Consider the following 17,045-nt stretch of genomic DNA (forward strand, 5'->3'; position numbering starts at 1 on the left):
TATATATATATATATATATATATATATATATATATATATATATATATATATATATATATATATGTGGGTGTGGGTGTTGGTGTGGGTGTTTGCCTGTGTGTGTTTGTGTGTATTGAAAACTGTTTAGAAGAATTACATCTAATACATATAAACAAAGTAAATATATATATATATATATATATATATATATATATATATATATATATATATATATATATATATANATATATATATATATATATATATATATGTATATATATATATACACATAAATATATATATTTGTATATAGAGTGTGAAGAGCACCTGGAGCGTGAACATCTGAGCTGAAGGCGAGGAGAGCATCGAGAGAGGCAGCGGGAGAAATACAGTCGATATAGTCTTCTAGGTAGCGAGCAGCAGCAGCAAGAAGAAGTTCTTTGTTGTCTTCTATCTTGGGGCTTTGCTGCTCTCCTGCATGCGGTGCATGCGGTGCATGCGGTGCATGCGGCGCATGCGGTGCATGCAGTGCATGCAGCGGAGCAGAAGCTGCTGAGAAGAAACAAAGACTACGGAGCAAGCCACAGATATCATCAGGTGTAATGACAGCTCTTTGTTTCACAGTTGCTGCGAGGGAGAGATGTGCTGCTGCTCTTGCTGCTGCTGCTGCTGCTGCAGCAGGAAAGTGCAGCAGACACTGGCGAAAGGCAGCAAAACAAACACAAATATCTTTCAATGAAAAACGAGAAGAACGCAGCAACAACTCTCCTGCTGCTGCATGCATGCATGCATGCACCTCAGGTAGATGTGGGGCACCAGCAGCAGCAAACTCTGCAACTGCTGCTACTTCTGCTGCTGCAGCAACNCCTCAGGTAGATGTGGGGCACCAGCAGCAGCAAACTCTGCAACTGCTGCTACTTCTGCTGCTGCAGCAACTGGCATGCTTGCTGCTGCTTGCAGACACAGAGCCCTAAACACTTCATCGTTTTTTAATATAACCCGAGAAAAAACAAACAACGCGCTGCATAATAACTTAAAAGGAAACACATGCAAATTTATATTATCACCCACCACTCCACCTCCTGCTGCTGCTGCTGCTGCTGCTGTTGCTGCTGCGGGTGTTGCAGGTGCTAGTTCTGCTGCTGCTCCTCCTGCTGCTGCTGCTGCTGCTGCAGTAGGTGGGTTGCTGTTGTTATAGTTATAGTTATTGTTGTTATTTGTTGCAGTTTTGTTGTTTTTTTCGTTTATATAGAGAAAACAATGTGCTGCGCGTTGTATATATCTTTCTATACCATCATAGAGAGGAGTCGCCTTGTAGCCGAAGCCTACATATGCCTCAGCAACAGACAATGCAAGCTCTAGCTGCTGCTGCTGCTGCTGCTGAAACTCCAGCTGCTGCTGCACCACATCCTTATGCTCATACTCATGCTGCTGCTCCTCCTCTATTTCATACTCCTCCTGCTGCTGCTGCTGCTGCTGCTGATCATCATACGGATGCTCCTGCAGCTCCTGCTGCTGTTGCAACTCCGCCTCCGCCNCTGCTGCTGCTGCTGATCATCATACGGATGCTCCTGCAGCTCCTGCTGCTGTTGCAACTCCGCCTCCGCCTCCTCCTGCTCTTGCTGCTGCTGCTCCTGCTGCTGCTGCTGCTGCTGCTGCTGGAGATAAGGAGGCAGATGCGGAAGCGGTACTGTTCTTAGAGCAGGAAGCAACGCAGAGAGAAGGGGGTAGTGGGGGTGGTTAAGGATGCGCAGCGACAGCACAACGTCTGCTGCAGCAGCAAATGTCAATACATTCCGATGCAGGCGGAGGTCCTGCACCAACAGCAGATACCTAAATAAAAACAAAAAAGAAAAACACAAACAAAATCAAAAAAAGAATATACAAGAAACACACAAACGCTGTGCTCGTACAGCGTTTGCATGACACCAAAACAAGGAAAAAGTGAAACAACTGCAGCAGCAGCAGCAGCAGCAGCAGCAGAAACAACAGTAACCTGCCTCGGGTCTCTAACGATTGACTCAGCTTCTATTCTTCGTGAGAAGCTCCGCTCCACTGCAGCTTCTTCGCCAGACAACGCAGAGAAGAAATGAAATACAGATAGACGTTCTTGGGGCCAGGTGGGGGGCGCAGGAAGCTTTAAGGAAAGCTGCGAGAGAGGAGGAGCAGCAGCAGCCGCTGCTGCTGCTGCTGCTGTTGCTGCTGCTGCCTTGTTGCGCTCCTCCTGCTCCTTTGACGAGCTGCCGGCGCTGGTGCTGCTTCTGGACTGTATAGACAGCGCAGCCAGGTGCTTGAGAGCAGAGACAAGGTTCTTAACAAAGAAAGCTCCTCTGTGACTTGAAACAATTCTTAATACTTCTTCTGCTGTTGCGCAAGAGAAGATGAGGCGATCCAGCTGCAAGCACAGATCGCTGCAGTACACGTCATCCCACCGCCGCTCAGTCAACAGCGGAAACCTCAACGCAACTTCATCTTTTCTAGGCTCCTGTACGCTGCGTAGACCCTCCCCCTCCAAGCTTTCTGCCTGCTGCGGCTGCTGTTGCTGCTGCTGCAGCTGTTCTGCAGCACCCCCTGGGGCCCCTGTTGACTCTGCTGCAGATGCCGAGGGCGTCGCAACTTGAGAGTGAAACGCGCAAACTGCCGGGCCATCCAACCAGCGGATCGTTGTTTTACTTCCGGTGTACAGACAGTGCAGAAGAGGAAAAGAACCGAGAGGCGAGGGGCCTCCTTGGGGGGGGGCCCTCAGGGCGGTACAGTGCGCCGCCCTTCGAAACAAGTACACCAAACCCATTGCATAGTCTAAATTCAACTTTTGCAGTCTGTAGACTGCTGAAAAACACTCAACCAATACTCATAAGGCATACAATGCACGCGCTTACCCACCGTGAGGGGCCCCAACAGACGCTGCTCCATGCGAGCCCGGGGCGAAACGGAGCTATAAATGCATAATAAAAAAGCAGATGCAAAATTTAAATCATAAATGAATTAAAAATATCAGAAAATGCAATTGAAACGGCAAAAAACAGAGAAGGCAGTCGTGAGGCACCAGCCACAAAACCTGCAAAGGCAATGGAACACTCGATCATCGACAAGAAAACAAANGAATGCAACATAAATTATAGCTGATTGTTGTTTAGTTTTTGAAACAAGTAATTACTATTTCTTAGCTTTTATTTTTTTGTTTTTGTCTTTATTTGTATGTGTTGTTGTATTTGCTTGACTGTTTCTCTCGATGGTTCTTCGCGCGTGTTTTTTCCTATTCTGTAAACCCTACATTTTCTGCATGTGTTGCCTTTATATTATTCCTTCTGGTTGTTGTTCTGTATTAATTTTAATATTTTGATTTATCCTTGCTTGTTTCGTTACTTGTTTCGTTGTTCTTTGGATCCTTTGCCCCCAACAGCTTATTTCGTACGGAGTTCACATTCTGACACAGGCTGAGTGAGATAGATAGCATCTACATTAATAAAAATATAAACAAATGCATCCGCTTTATACCCCCTTCTAGTGTCTCCAGAACAGAAGAAATAGCTCAACTAAACGTTAATCATTCCTAAAGTCTATACGGTATTCTGAACAAGATCGATACTCACAAGAAACGAACTTTTTNGCTCTTTCTCAAGCCAATTCGTGACGCTGTTCAGCAGTGACCACTGCATGACCACTGCTGATGACCATGAGGCGGAGAGCCAAACTGAATGGACCAGTCACAGACGCCTGCGCAGTACTAGCGACGCTATACCCTGCACTTCAACTCATCGAAGTGTCGTAGTTTCCTCCTCTGTAGGGAATAGGTTCTGAATACAACAGGGCGATCCTCAACGCAGTGACTCCCAGCTTTTCTTGTTTGCTCTGACGTAACGTGGTTTGACCCGAAATTCTTCCTGGCTCGTTCTTCCTGGCTGTTGGCTGGCAGCCCTGTTCGTTCGCAGCTCCAGAATTCGATAGATAGCATGCAGCGACTAGCGAGTGTATGAAGAAAGCACAAGAAATATAGTTACAAAACTACGACGAACCAGGTGTAGCACCTACTTTTATATGTAGAAGGTCAGTTTAGTGGATTTGCACACCCTTAGAAGGTCATACGAAAGCGAGCCACGTCTTGGCTTGTGCGTTGGCAGTTTGCTCTTCGGCCAGGGAGCGAGTTTATGCTGTACACGTACCCCCATCTTGCATATGCCACCAAAAGCTTAGCGCGAGTTTTCTTTAGAGATCAAGGAGATCACCGGAATTTCTATGGACTGTTCCCAGAACACGATTGCATTGACAGAGCAATTGATGGAAAGGCGCTTACACGACACAGTGAACGAGAATTGTGGGGCGAATGATCAGGTGGTTTACAACCCGAGTGGGTTTCTGTGTATCCTTTCTGTGAAGCAACTCTTCAGAAGTATGTACGCACCCTTCTTGAAGGAAGGGCAGCAGCCACAATTGGAGCCATGCACCGCTCAGTGTATAGCTGGGCCGTATATTACCTTTGCTGAGAGTTCTACTCGTACGTGGGTGGAAGAGATGACATTTGTGTATCTTCACGCTCCCTGGCTCTAAGTTTTGCTTCCTCTGTGAACTACGCTTGTCACTAGCTCGGCGTTGCAGCAGATCGCATTTCCATTTTTTGAAGGTAGTTCACCCCCTTGGGGCTATCCGGCCCCCTGTCTCAACAGTACACACCAATGCAACTGCAATCCGGCTGCACCTAATTCAGGCCCTGTCGCGCTGTACCCACGAAGCGTGGTGACTGGGAGGGGAGCGCAGCTGCCTCTCTTAGTGCTATTATCTAAACAAGTCTGAGTCTACTGTAGCTCATGATGATCCTGTGCCTAGATCGACGACACTCGTTACACCATCCTCCAGTGGAGGACTCGCGTTACACCAGGTGTGATCTTCAACCACACAGTTGGCATTTGAGTATCTTTGACGGCTGTTACTCGCACATGTATCCGGAAAGTGTGATAACATAGTGACAACACCACCAACACTAGCAACAGCGTCCGCAGCAGCAGCTCCAAGCTGACCCTGAAGCAACACGGAGCCATGCATTCGCGGTCACCCGACAGGCCGGCAGGCCTGGAACTCCATAGAAACCCCAGAGATGTTAGCGGAAATACAAAAAAAAGCTGAAACCCGTCTAACTAACTATCGCCAGAAAGATACGCTCTGGTTCTTAACTAATACAAGCAAGGCACTGGCGGCAGTGGTTGGGGCTGGATGAGCCCATGGCGGTGCAATGTTGCATATTGGAATAAAATGTTTCGCTAATATTGACGGCTCATTGCTTTCCAAAGCATTGAAATTCTACTGTGTGAGTATTTTCGTGGGGCTTTCTTCGTTTTATGTAGGCTTTGCACCTATAGCAGTACCTGTGCAACTTACAGTAGGTCTGCATGCAAGCACAACAGACTCGTTACGGCTGCGGTGTTGGCGCGAGGGAGCCCCGTCAGCAATTGGGGGGTTAAAGTCGTTTTGCATTTTCCTCTTTGGTGTTAGAAGTAAATATATTTTCGTGTTTTGGTCGCTTTCTTCGCCTCCAGCTGCCCTGCAAATGGTGCGTTCCCTCAGGACACTCTGCGAGAACCCGAAAGGATTCCAGTTCCCATGCGTTGCCAGTTGAACATACACTGGACACAGACGTACCCACTGCACTGTTTTCTTCTCAAATTTAATAACGCTGCTCCACAGACAATGACTAACACGATCCAGATCCGCTGCAGCTTGCATGCACGCGCAGCCGAGGGGAATGTGTCTGAGGGGGGCGGCGCTCGATGTGTTGTTCCTACAGAACAGAGGCAGAATCAATACAGTTTCCATCTGTTTGCATGCACCTGATTGACGAGGCCTTGTAGATTCATCATGTTAGCTGAGCTGCTTCCAGGGGGAGCGCAACGCGTGAATTCTAGTGAACCTGGCGGGGTGTATATACGGCTTGTGCTCCGCTTGTATAGTGCATATTCACCGCCTTCATCTTTTCTGTGGATTTGTGTTCTTCAGTTCGCCGCGCGTCACGGCCTGGGGGCCCTCCTGAAGGATGGCTACCGCACGTTCACTGGCATCGATGAGGTGACGGCCAAAAATATCGAGGCCTGCAAAACCCTCACAGACATTCTAAAGACCTCTCTCGGTGAGTAATTCATTGGTTGCTGCTCAAGCAGCTCCACAAGCGTCAGCAGCTTTAGCCAACACACCAAGGATAGTAGCAGCAACAGCGGCAGCGGTCGATGCAGCTTGGGCGGAAGACGGCTTTCGTAATCGCGAGAAAGCAACTTAGCTTCTTTCGTTTCATACGTTTTTCTGTTTTTTCCCCTGCATATTTCTGACTGTTTTATTGTTTTTGTGGCTGCTGTGGTTCTGCCTTAGGCCCCTACGGGCTGAGCAAGTTGGTGGTGAATGCCTGGGGAAAGCGCTCAGTGACAAATGACACCGCCGCGATCCTCAGAGACCTCGAAGTGCAGCACCCCGCAGCAAAGCTGCTGGTGATGGCTGCTGAAATGCAGAAACAAGAAATGGGCGGCGGCTGCAACTTCCTCCTTATCCTCGCTGGCTACCTCCTGACGAATGTAAGAAAGCCTTTTGATTAATATATTATTTTTTATTTTTGGTTTTGTTCGTTTGTTCGGTCTTGCTGATCCTCCTTTCTGCACTGTCAACGTTGCTGCCCCTGCAAGTGTGATGGTTATGATGCTGTGCTGCCCCGGCGTTGTTCTCTTTCCCCGGCTTGGGCTGAACATACAGTCCAAGGAAGTGACTCTGTGCATGCGATGTTTGTTTGTTTCTGCTGCTGCATGCAGGCAGACTACTTGCTGCGTCAGGGGCTGCATCTGAGTGACGTCATTCAAGGGTATGAACTCGCGCTAGACAACATTCCGGCAATCCTAGAGGAAGCGGCCTGCCACTCCATCACCAACCTCAAGGATGCAAAGCAGCTCGAGCCAGGTGGGATTCTTGCTTGTCCCCTTGCATGCAGCAACATATCCGATGCATGCACCTGCATGCATTTGTATGCATGTATCTTGGAGCGTTTGCTGCTTGTACGGGGAAGGGCGATGAGTCCGGCCGTTGCATCCGTTGTTTTTTTTTGTTTATATGATATTTCTGCATGCGTCTTGGGCTGTATGGCGAGGTCGCTATGCATCTTTATATAGCTGCATGCTGGTTGCCGCGCGTGAGCATGCGGATATAGTTTTTGTTTTGCGTTGTATTTCAGTGCTGAAGACCGTCTTGAACAGCAAGCCGCTGTGTATAGAGGCGGGGCTCTCTGGGCTGCTGGCCTCTGCAATTTCTGCGGTGATGCCCCCAAATTTCGAGGACTTCGACCCCGACAACATTCGGGTCGCGAAGCTGCAGGGCGGTCGTCTCAGCCTCTCCACAGTGGTCAACGGAATGGTTATCATTAAGCCCCCTCACGGTGAGTCTTTTCTACTTTTCGTGCGTTCTACGACGGAGAGGATTCTGTATACTCCTACGTCCCCTGCTGTCTATCCTTCTGTTGTACCTCTCGGTGACGCAGCAGCAGCAGCGGCTGGTCTGCCGCTCGTTCGTGCTGCTGCAGCAGCAAACCCGAGCCACAGACAGCTGCTCTCTGCGTGTATTTGTGGCTGCATGCAGGCACTGTTGAGTCGAAGGGGAACTGCAAGGTGATGGTGCTCGGCTGCGGCCTCGAGTGCGCCACCACAGAGGCCAAGGGAACTGTTCTTATTCACAACGCCGAAGAGCTGAAGAACTTCACCAAGGGAGAGGAGGCCCAGATGGAGGAAATCATCAAGGGCATCAAGAATGCCGGTACGTCTATGCTGCAGTTAAACGTTTGTTGTTGCTTCCCTCCTATTCCAGTGGTGTCAGTTGTACAGCAGCAGACGGCCTGCAGCAGTGCACGTTGCGTCGAGTCGCGGCTGCACCTCCGCTCAAGGGTGGCAGAGGCTGATGCCTTGCCAGCTTCCCACCCGGCTAAGCAGCAGACAGAGGAAGACTGAAACAGCAGTAACGGGTTGCACTCCAGCGCATGCATGCTTAATTCTTTGCATTGAATGCCGACGGCGGGACTGGTGCGTTTTCTGGCTGCAGGCGTCGAGGCGATAATTGTGCACGGAGGTGGCATCGCTGACATAGCGCAGCATTTCTGCAACAAATACGAAATTCTTACTATTAAGGTGCGGCAGAACAGACGAGGAACCGGGTTTATTTGTTGGGTTTGCGTGTCAAGTGATTGTGTTCGCCGCGCGTTCATTTCTTGCTGCAGCCCCTGCTGGCTTCGCCAGCCCCCGTCACAGAATACTTTTCTCTAGCACTTCAGTTGTGAACGCAGCGAGAAGCTTGTTTGGTGCTGCTGCTGCAGGTGCCGTCCAAGTTTGAAACTCGTCGTCTTTGCAGGGCCCTCGGCGCGACAGCCCTCGTTCGCCTGGTAAGCTTTCTGTAGTTTCCGCTGCGTTTGCCTCTGAAGTGTAGAGTAGCATCTGTATGGATTGTTCGTGTTGAACCCCTTCAAACAATTTTCCTTTTTTCATTGCTTAACTCTATTTATCCATCTAGACCGTCACTCATCTATAACGGGCAACACATGAACTTGCATTGCGGATAGCCGCCTCTTCGATTTACATGGTCAATACACCTCTTGTCGGAACCAAAGCATCTGCATGCAGCTGCTGGGAACTGCTGTTTCTTGTTGACTGCAGGGTGTGCCCATGGCTGACGAGTTGGGGGTGGCGGAGTCGATTAAAACGATCGAAATCTCGAGCACCAAAGTTACCCAGATCCTTTGCAGGTGAATTAAACTCATTTGCAGTTGTTTTATACTTTTCCACGCTGAAGCTTCCCCTGGGGTGGTGCAGCACTTCTGTATTTCGTGTTCCTTGGAGCTACGCGGGTCGGATGAGGTCCTTTCAGCTGCATGCAGTGGGGGCAGGACTGTTGTCTACATGCAAGTGTCTAGGTAAGTAACTGCTCATATTTTGTATACAAGTATTTCTGTGCTACGTCGTTGCAGAGACACCCGCGTGCAGACAGTCGTGCTCCGTGGGTCGACCCCCTGCATCCTGGACGAGGCGGAGAAGGCCGTGGACGACGCCTGCGCCTTCGCGAAGGCCCTCACCAAAGATAGACGCTTCGTCGCAGGTGCTGGAGCAGCGGAAATGGAAGTCGCCAGAAAGCTGCAGGTCTGTCTGTATTCCTGGCATTTGTAGGCTTAAATGCTGCCAATAGGAACTGCATATTGATCTCTAGCTACTTAGCCTGCCCAGCAACTAGCTAGCGAGGTGGCCAGACCGCAAAGGAGCCAGTTAGACTGCTACGGATACCGTGAGAGAGGTGCTCTGTCACGGCTTACAGCCCAACTACACGCTGCAGTAGAAGACGTGCTGCTTATCCGACTACCCACGGAATATGTTCTGTATAGGAGTCGTGCTTTTTGTGCAGGCTGTGGCGGAGAAGCTGCCTGGCGTAGAGCAATACGCCGTCCTGAAGGCTGCCGAAGCCTTTGAAGCCATTCCCAGACTCCTGGCGGAAAGCGCTGGCCTGAATGCCACAGGTAACAACTTGGTGTCTCACTTCTTTGTTTCTTTTGTTAGTATATTTTGAATTGCTTTGTTGGCTTTCCACTTTTTTAGTTGATGTCGACGTGTGTACTGCTACAAGTGTTTCTTCATTGTCATCACTTCTTTGAAGTTAGTAACTTCTTTCTCCATGTAGATGACTTTCCCTTGAATAAGGTATTTATGTGCTGTACGAGCTCGTTCTGTGTGGAGCAAGTTTCTGCTTTAAACGTGTTTGTATTTTGTATGGATTCGTTCAATACGTTTTGCGGTCTACGCTTCCTTCTTGGAAAGTATTAAGATATCGTGGCGTGTGCATATCTTTGTGATCATTTCTAGATGACATGTCGTCTTTGCTTTTTCATATTGCTCGTTTCCGTCATTGCCTAGTATGTTCATGGATTACACCTCGAAACTTGTTTGGGCTCTTTTCCCGTGTATTGGTCTTCACCAGTGTGGAAACACGTGACCAGAGCGACTCTTCGCCTGTTTCGTGTATTTGGGGATGAAGGGGAGGGAGGGGGGATAACGGAAGAGTTTCAAGGCTCTCATACGCATATGGCTCTTTCAGCTTGTATCTGTGTGTGTATATGTGTCTGCTGGTTTTGAACAGAGGTCCTGTCTGCACTGCATGCCGCGCATTCAACAGGGCGCGTGCTGGAGGGAGTAAACATAGAAGCCTTTGTGAGTGCAGTGGCTTCCGGCCGGGGAGCCTCAGGCAGCTCCAAAGTGAATATGACAGTTGATGCGAAGGCAGCGGGCATTCTGGACCACATGCAAACAAAGGCTTGGGCTACCCGCCTGGCATTCGACGCAGCAATCACCACTCTACGCGTTGACCACATCATCATGGCGAGACCGGCAGGCGGCCCCGCTCCACGTGAGTCATTTTTTTTTTGAATACATTAAAACATATGCACCGTACCCTGCCGCAGAGAGCTCGAGGTGCTGCTGAACTGCATCTTTGGATGAATAGCTCTGCGCCAGCTGGTCGGCTGTTCCATTCTGGTTCGCCGGAACAATACAGTGAGTGATGGTGTTCTGTGTTCCTCCCGCAGGCGCCCCTGGAGCTCCTGATGCAGACTGAAGAGCGCGCTAAAAATTTGCTGCTGGAGTTTTCTGTAGCCCCATGGACGCTGGCCGCAGCAGGCCTAGTGTCTTTCTTGTACATAGCAGAAATATGTAACGAGTACATCTAGCTTGTCTGCGGACAGAAGGCACCGTTCAGGCATTGCTGTGGCAAAGGAGTGGTGTCGAGTAGCCGGCTCCTCTGCACATTGGGTTGCACCACCCTGACGAACCCGAGGGGTACTACACTGGGGCTGCGGCCTGCGGCATTGGCGTGTATTGTAAGGGCAGGAGGTTCTCCTCGGCCTCTCGCTCAATCAAAGACTTCAGTTTGACTAAAACTTTAGAAACCCCCTACCTATAGTTTTGCAGACAAAACGGAAGAGCGGGTGCAGATGGCTGTACAAAGCTTTGCAGTCGGAGTGTAGCACCAGAAGCTGGCGGATGCATCAGTAGTAACGAGCGTGCTGGTCACTGAAGGCCAAGCAAGTCCTTATCGAACGTCTACGGCCTCAGTATATCCCTGAAAATGGGCATGTAAAGTTGCACTGCGGTGTCAGTTGCAGCAGCACGCCATGCAACGTCAGCAAGAGTAACGAGAGCCACCGGCATTAGCACACGCGCGTCGTGAGTTGCAGGAGAATCAACGAGTTCCCCAGTAGCAGCTGACCTCCCCTCCTATCTCTAGGCAACCTGCACACGGCGGCACAAGGGCTTCGCTCAGCTGCAGAGAGGAGCCACCACTTCATGAAACGAAACCCAGTTCAGTGCAACGCCTGCTGCATAGCAGCAGAACGTGCCAGTGTACCGAACCCTCCTTATGCACGCACTAATATTCTACACAATTGTTAAAGTAACATAATTGTTAAGAGCTTGTTTGGCCCTCAGTGGTCACCCTGCACGCACGCAGAGATGCACTAAACCACTGAGCGGCAACCCATGCTATACCTATGCACAGGTGACGCTGCATAATGTAGGGTTTCGTAGTTATTGCGGGTTCACTAGAGTCTGTTTGATGGTAAGCACCAGGCAAATGCAATAAGCATAGAGATGCAAAAGTGACCCATGATAACACATTTCCCAGCACACTCACACGCACACCCCCTACGGTTGGTAAACAGGCCCCACATCATCGGCCCGCGACCCGGCTGTACTTCCTGTGATCGTTGCTATTCCGAAATTCATGGGAAAAAACGTTAAGGATCGTAAGCTGAAGTAAAATTGGACCTATTCCCGCGAACACCGGTGCTGCGACCACCTGAACAAACCCCCCCCAAGCCCTGGCAGCTGCCTGCGACGGCGTTGCGGCGGTGTGGCTGTAGCTGGGAAAGCGGGGGAAAGTTGAAGTTATACTCTTTTGCATTTTCTCTTCCTTTGCAGCATTAAGAGTGAGGCGCACTGAAGCTTGCTCTTATTCGAGTGCTTGCGTAGGGCAGCAGCCTTGCGTTTCTTGTCTTGCGGCGTTTCTCCCTCTGGCGTTGCCGTGCTGCCTCCTTATTCATTAAGATGGCATTCAGCATCCTCGGCCCCTTTCTGGGGTCCTTGTTGTGCTTTTGTGTCTGCTTTGTATATCCCGCGTCGCTGAGCTTCCAGCTTTTGCTCGATGAGAAGGCAACGCCAAGCGGGGCCCTGAAGAATGACCACTTGCAACACGTTATGTTCTGGGTATTGTGTTCATGGATATGCTGCATTGAGTCTTTCCCTCCTCTGGCGTTACTGCTCCAGTACCTCCCCTTTTACTACGAAATCAAGTGTGTGCTCTTCTACTGGCTNCTCCTCTGGCGTTACTGCTCCAGTACCTCCCCTTTTACTACGAAATCAAGTGTGTGCTCTTCTACTGGCTCGCTTCCCCACAGTTTAAAGGAGCTGGGTGGTTATGGCTGCACGTCATCTACCCCGCCTACGAGAAAGCTGCACCCATGTGTGCACAGCTGTACAACGAGCGCTGCCCCCCGCAGCTGAAAGCTGCAATTGAGAAGGCCAAGGCGGCGGTCATGGGGGCCAACTCTCAGCAGTCAGATGCGTTCAACAGGAGCCGCCAGCCCTCTAAACCAGCAGACACCACCCCGAAGGCAGACTGAATAACCCATGCTCTGCCATCTGTGCTTAACGCGCAGTAGAGCATGTGGCATGCGGTGCATTCGCTTTGCTTCTCACGGGGCCCACCGGAACAAACATCAAGAAAGACGTGAAGTGCGTGTTTCTCCTTCCTCGGTCGCTCGCTGGCGAGAGGCGGAGAGAGTGAGGGTATCTCTTTCGGATCAAGAATGAAAGGAAGATGCAACGCGAAATGAAGACAAGACGGGCCTACTCACTGCTGCATCTGCCCTGCTGCTGCACCGGCCGGCCAGCGGGACGATCTAGGACTGGCGAGGCGCTCTGTGGCATGCTGACACTGAGCTGGCCGCTGTGCACAGCCGAGCAGCATGCAAACAGCGTAGCCTGGATTGGATTGCAACGCCAGTGCGGACATCTGCTTGAGCTGCTGGGTGCCCTCAGCGACCTGGTGGCTAGAGTATGCGGCGAGGAGAGCCGTCTTCTTTCGTGACCTCTCCGTGGGGGAGAACGGGGGTAACGTTCGGCGTTGNATGCGGCGAGGAGAGCCGTCTTCTTTCGTGACCTCTCCGTGGGGGAGAACGGGGGTAACGTTCGGCGTTGGCCCCCCCGTGTGTTGTGTATATGCTAATCAGGGCTGAATGGGAGCATCCTGAGGACCTAAAGAAAACTATGGTATGCAGTGCCTATACATGGTGAAAGGGCATCAGGTGGGGGCGGGCTCTCAGCACCAAGCGTTCACAAAACAACCAGTTGTTGCTTGCTCCAGTTTCAGACAGGCAGCCGCCGACGTCTGTGCAGCAGCAGCAGCGGTAGCAACAGTGGTTGCTATAAATTATTAAAATGTGACGCGTTGCTTTGCGTGGCGTTTTTTGCCTACCATCGCCACTTGGACACCTCTATAATTTTATAAACAGTCATTGCTGCGGTGCAGAGTCCCATTAGGAACCACTGACAAGCATAGTTGAAATGCGTGTGCTCGTCAGCGTAGAACAATAGGTAGTCATCTTTTTTCTTTTGTTCGTAGCTAATAAACCTATTCGCCACCTTCAGCTCCCCTCCCCCGCCGCTCGGTGGGTGCAGTACATCTTCATCGTACACGATTGAGTAGGCGTTAACCATCAGGAGTGCCGCCTCTCTTCTATTTGGGATACCAGGCGTAGCCTCCACCAGGTCCCCTGGATGCAGCACAGTGAACTGACCATCGTGAGGCCTGTTCTTCAGCATCAACATCTTGAAACTTGAATTCGCCACCTCCCCAGGCTCTAGTACTCCTCGCACTGTCACAGAGCCCACGGGCTCCATCCGGCTGCCTGCCACTTGTTGTAGACGCTCCGCATACTGCTGTGCGCCGTAGTGCACGTACTTCTGCTTCCCACGCTGCTGCTGCATCGTTCCCAGCTGTGCATCCACATGCTGCTCTTCTGCCACGTTCTGATGCTGCGGCGGCTGCCGCTGCCTCACTGTGTAGAATTCAGTTTCTTCGTCGACTGCGCTGGGGAAAGGGGGCAGGCGGGCGAGCTTGAAAGGCAAGTGCCCCTTGTTAACCAGAATGACGCTGCCGTCCTCAAGCCGCAGCGGCGACACCACGCAGTATCCGGGATTCCCCATTTCCAGTCCTGGCCGAGGCCCCACGAGCAGCTCCGTGCTGCTGTCTAAGACCCCATGAAGCACAACTGGGGTGTATGCCCACTCTCTCACTGCCTTCTCCACATCCTCCACGGAAGCTTCGGCAAGCAGTCGCCCGCTGCGTTGTGTCTTTCTCTGTGCTGCTTTCACCTCCCTTTCGTTCTCCTGCGGCCGCTCCGGTAGCGCGGCAGCAGAATGCTCAGGAACAGCAGCTGAGGCGTCCGTGCGCTGGCGCTCTGCCGCTGCAGCGCCTTGCGCTGATGAGGAAGACGGGGAAGTCTTGCTAGTGAGAGATGCTGCAGCCGTCGGTTCAGAACTTGCTTCTGCTGTTGTGCTGCTGCTTTCTGTTGCGAGGCCCTCTTCCTGTTTGCCTGCGCGCGAACTGGCGTTGGCGGCTGCGTCCAGGGTCCAGGGGAAGGGGGAGGCAGTGATGACTGTGGGCTGCCTGGCGAGGTGGCTCCTCCTGTACTCTATGACCTCTTGCTTTTCGTGCATGCGCTGCAGCTGCCAGAAGCCGAGAGCTGCCAACACACCACTGAAGAAGGCCCCCCCCAGCGCTAGCCGTAGCCTCTCTCCCTTGCGGATGCCGTACTGACGGTTCCTCACGACCCTCAAGACTGGAGAGGTCACTTTCTGTGCATCTTTAGCTGCAATAATACGCACAATTATTCCACCTTCCACCTCCTGGGGAGATGGATACTTCGCCTCCGCCTTCGCCAGTATAGCCGCATCCTCGCGAGTGCACGGCAGCAGCCGCTGACCAGGCATCGACCGCCCAGAAGCCACAAAGGGGATGGGTGCAAAGCCCCAGTTGGGGGCCGTCGGTTTACCCCCTTCACTTGTTGCAGCAGCAAGGGGCGACCCCCCTGTAACCTTCGTTTCTGCTTTCGTCTCTGCAGGGAGTGAAGTGTTCTTTAAACTGCTCGTATCAGCAGCACCCGGTGCTGCTGTTCCACTCTTGTCGTTCCCCCTTGACGTCTCACTCTTGTCTTCCTCGGGGGCCTTACCAGGGCCAATAGGGGCCCTGCTGCTGTTGCTGCTGCTGCTGCTGCTGCCAGGCTGTCCATCTATAGCACTGCACAGAGTCCTATGGTGACCGCACAGTATTGCACCTCGCCGCTGGGGCGAACGAGCAGCGGTAGCCGCCTTGATGCTTCGAAGGGCTTGAGCTAAAGCTGGGGTTCCTTCTCGCCTCCACATGCTGCAGCTTTCTGAGAAGAGAACTACTTGTCGTTGTTGTTGGGTTTAGTTGATGACGCGGTCTTTCGAGCTGTTTCAGTTGCTTTCTGCACAGCCGAGAAGAGAACACGCATAGTAAAGAAACAGCATGCAGGGCAAGCGCCCCCTTCACCTTCACCAGGGGGCCGATGCCCCCCATGCATATAAATGCATTAAAACAAGTTTTATAAAATAGAGCATATAATTCTGCGTCACAGTATTCATGAAAACCTGACCAAATACCCCTTCAGCAGCAGCAGCAACACAGCAGCAGGAAAGGCAGCTGCTGATGCACTACCGCCACCAACAACATCTGCAGTGGCAGAAGACTCACAACTGCTGCATCCGTCACTTTCTTCATCACTTCCTGTGCCCGCTGCGATGAGACGACTGCGAACCTTTGGAAAGCGGGGCTTGTCTGCATGCACAGCGACAGAGAGAAACAGAAAAGTTTCAGTGGCCAGACACCGAACATATGAAAGCAAAAGGATACAAGTTCTATGCATGCGAAAACCCAAACAAAAGGGATCAAGCTGTAAATAGGGCTGATACAGAAAGCAACCAGAAACGTACAACAAGCACCCTGTAGACGTGGTCGCTCAGGTGACGCTGCGCCAGTGCATGCAGCGTCTTAAAGAAAACGCCCATATTCATCTTAGAGCTGCGAACAGCAGAAACCACAGCAGCAACCAAGCACACAATTCCTCCTTCTCAACCATAATAATAAAAGACCACAATAAACACTTTGTTCCTTATAAAAGCAAACAAATGCAGCAGCTACAGAAGGGCTCTTGCTGCGTTTCACGGCTGCGGNCTTTGTTCCTTATAAAAGCAAACAAATGCAGCAGCTACAGAAGGGCTCTTGCTGCGTTTCACGGCTGCGGCCGCAAGGCTCGTCGTCTGCGTCATCAGGGCCCCAAGGAGCTACACCGCGTGCAACTCCCCCATGAAGAAAAGGCAGAAGGGGAGGGAAACAGCAGCATAGGGTCTACTAAATATTATTTATTATTATTTGTTGTTTATTACTTAATTATTTAGGGTTTAGGGCTTACGCCTATTGGGGTTTTGGTCGCTTGTTGTTCTCTGCAAGGGATTTCTTTCGAATTCAGAGGGGAGGGTAGAACTGCCGTTGTTCCCCACCTTCACTAACTTCTTGCCGCTGCTGGCTGCTGCTGCTGCGGCTGCTACCAGAGCAGCTGCAGCTTATATAGAGCCGCCGCACACAAAAATGAGAAGAGGCCTGGAGGTGTACATACACCCCGCTACTCCTCCGCTCCCCTAAAACTGATATACACAGACCACGTGAGTCCTTCCTCCTCCTGCTGCAGCTGCTTGCGCTGCTGCTGGTGGTGGTGGTGCTGCTGCTCCTCGCGCGCTGCTGCTGCTGCTGCTGCAGTGGGAGCAGCCGTCCTCCCTGTTTATGTTAACTGACCCAAGAAACTCGAAATTCAATTTTCTGCTGCGGCTGTTGCTCCTCCTGCTGCTGTCGTTGCAGCAGCAACAGCAGCGGCGTAGCATGCACAGAGGCAGAAGGCGTGTTGCTGCTGATGCTGTTGCTGCTGCTGCTACTGCTGC

The 17,045-nt window shown here is 51.3% G+C and overlaps 3 protein-coding genes across 3 annotated transcripts in view; 1 reads left to right on the forward strand and 2 right to left on the reverse strand.

The window, feature by feature from the left end:
- The window catches only part of EMH_0004370 (uncharacterized protein), a gene marked incomplete at both ends in the record, with an annotated part of 4,260 nt that extends 1,368 nt beyond the window's left edge, over positions 1-2,892 (reverse strand). The window contains 5 exon segments of the mRNA XM_013496756.1: positions 307-453; positions 1,472-1,514; positions 1,518-1,793; positions 1,976-2,808; positions 2,859-2,892. Coding sequence (XP_013352210.1) covers positions 307-453; positions 1,472-1,514; positions 1,518-1,793; positions 1,976-2,808; positions 2,859-2,892 — 1,333 coding nt within the window.
- A 2,629-nt stretch (positions 2,893-5,521) lies between these two features.
- Positions 5,522-10,587, forward strand: EMH_0004380 (TCP-1/cpn60 family chaperonin, putative; the record flags this gene model as incomplete). Its single annotated transcript, XM_013496757.1, has 13 exons — positions 5,522-5,524; positions 5,968-6,097; positions 6,334-6,533; positions 6,765-6,909; positions 7,181-7,381; positions 7,582-7,755; positions 8,038-8,123; positions 8,309-8,374; positions 8,646-8,734; positions 8,957-9,125; positions 9,385-9,496; positions 10,114-10,380; positions 10,559-10,587. 13 exons carry the CDS (start codon positions 5,522-5,524, stop codon positions 10,585-10,587), a joined length of 1,671 nt encoding a protein of 556 aa, XP_013352211.1.
- Positions 10,588-13,499: 2,912 nt separating this feature from the next.
- On the reverse strand, positions 13,500-15,452 carry EMH_0004390 (uncharacterized protein; the record flags this gene model as incomplete). The annotated part of the gene is made up of 1 exon (XM_013496758.1): positions 13,500-15,452. The coding sequence occupies one exon, from the start codon at positions 15,450-15,452 to the stop codon at positions 13,500-13,502; it is 1,953 nt and encodes a 650-aa protein (XP_013352212.1).
- Positions 15,453-17,045: the final 1,593 nt, after the last annotated feature.

This window comes from Eimeria mitis, genomic scaffold (genome assembly GCF_000499745.2).
Source record: "Eimeria mitis Houghton genomic scaffold, Emh_scaff228, whole genome shotgun sequence".
Taxonomy (NCBI): Eukaryota; Apicomplexa; class Conoidasida; order Eucoccidiorida; family Eimeriidae; genus Eimeria; species Eimeria mitis.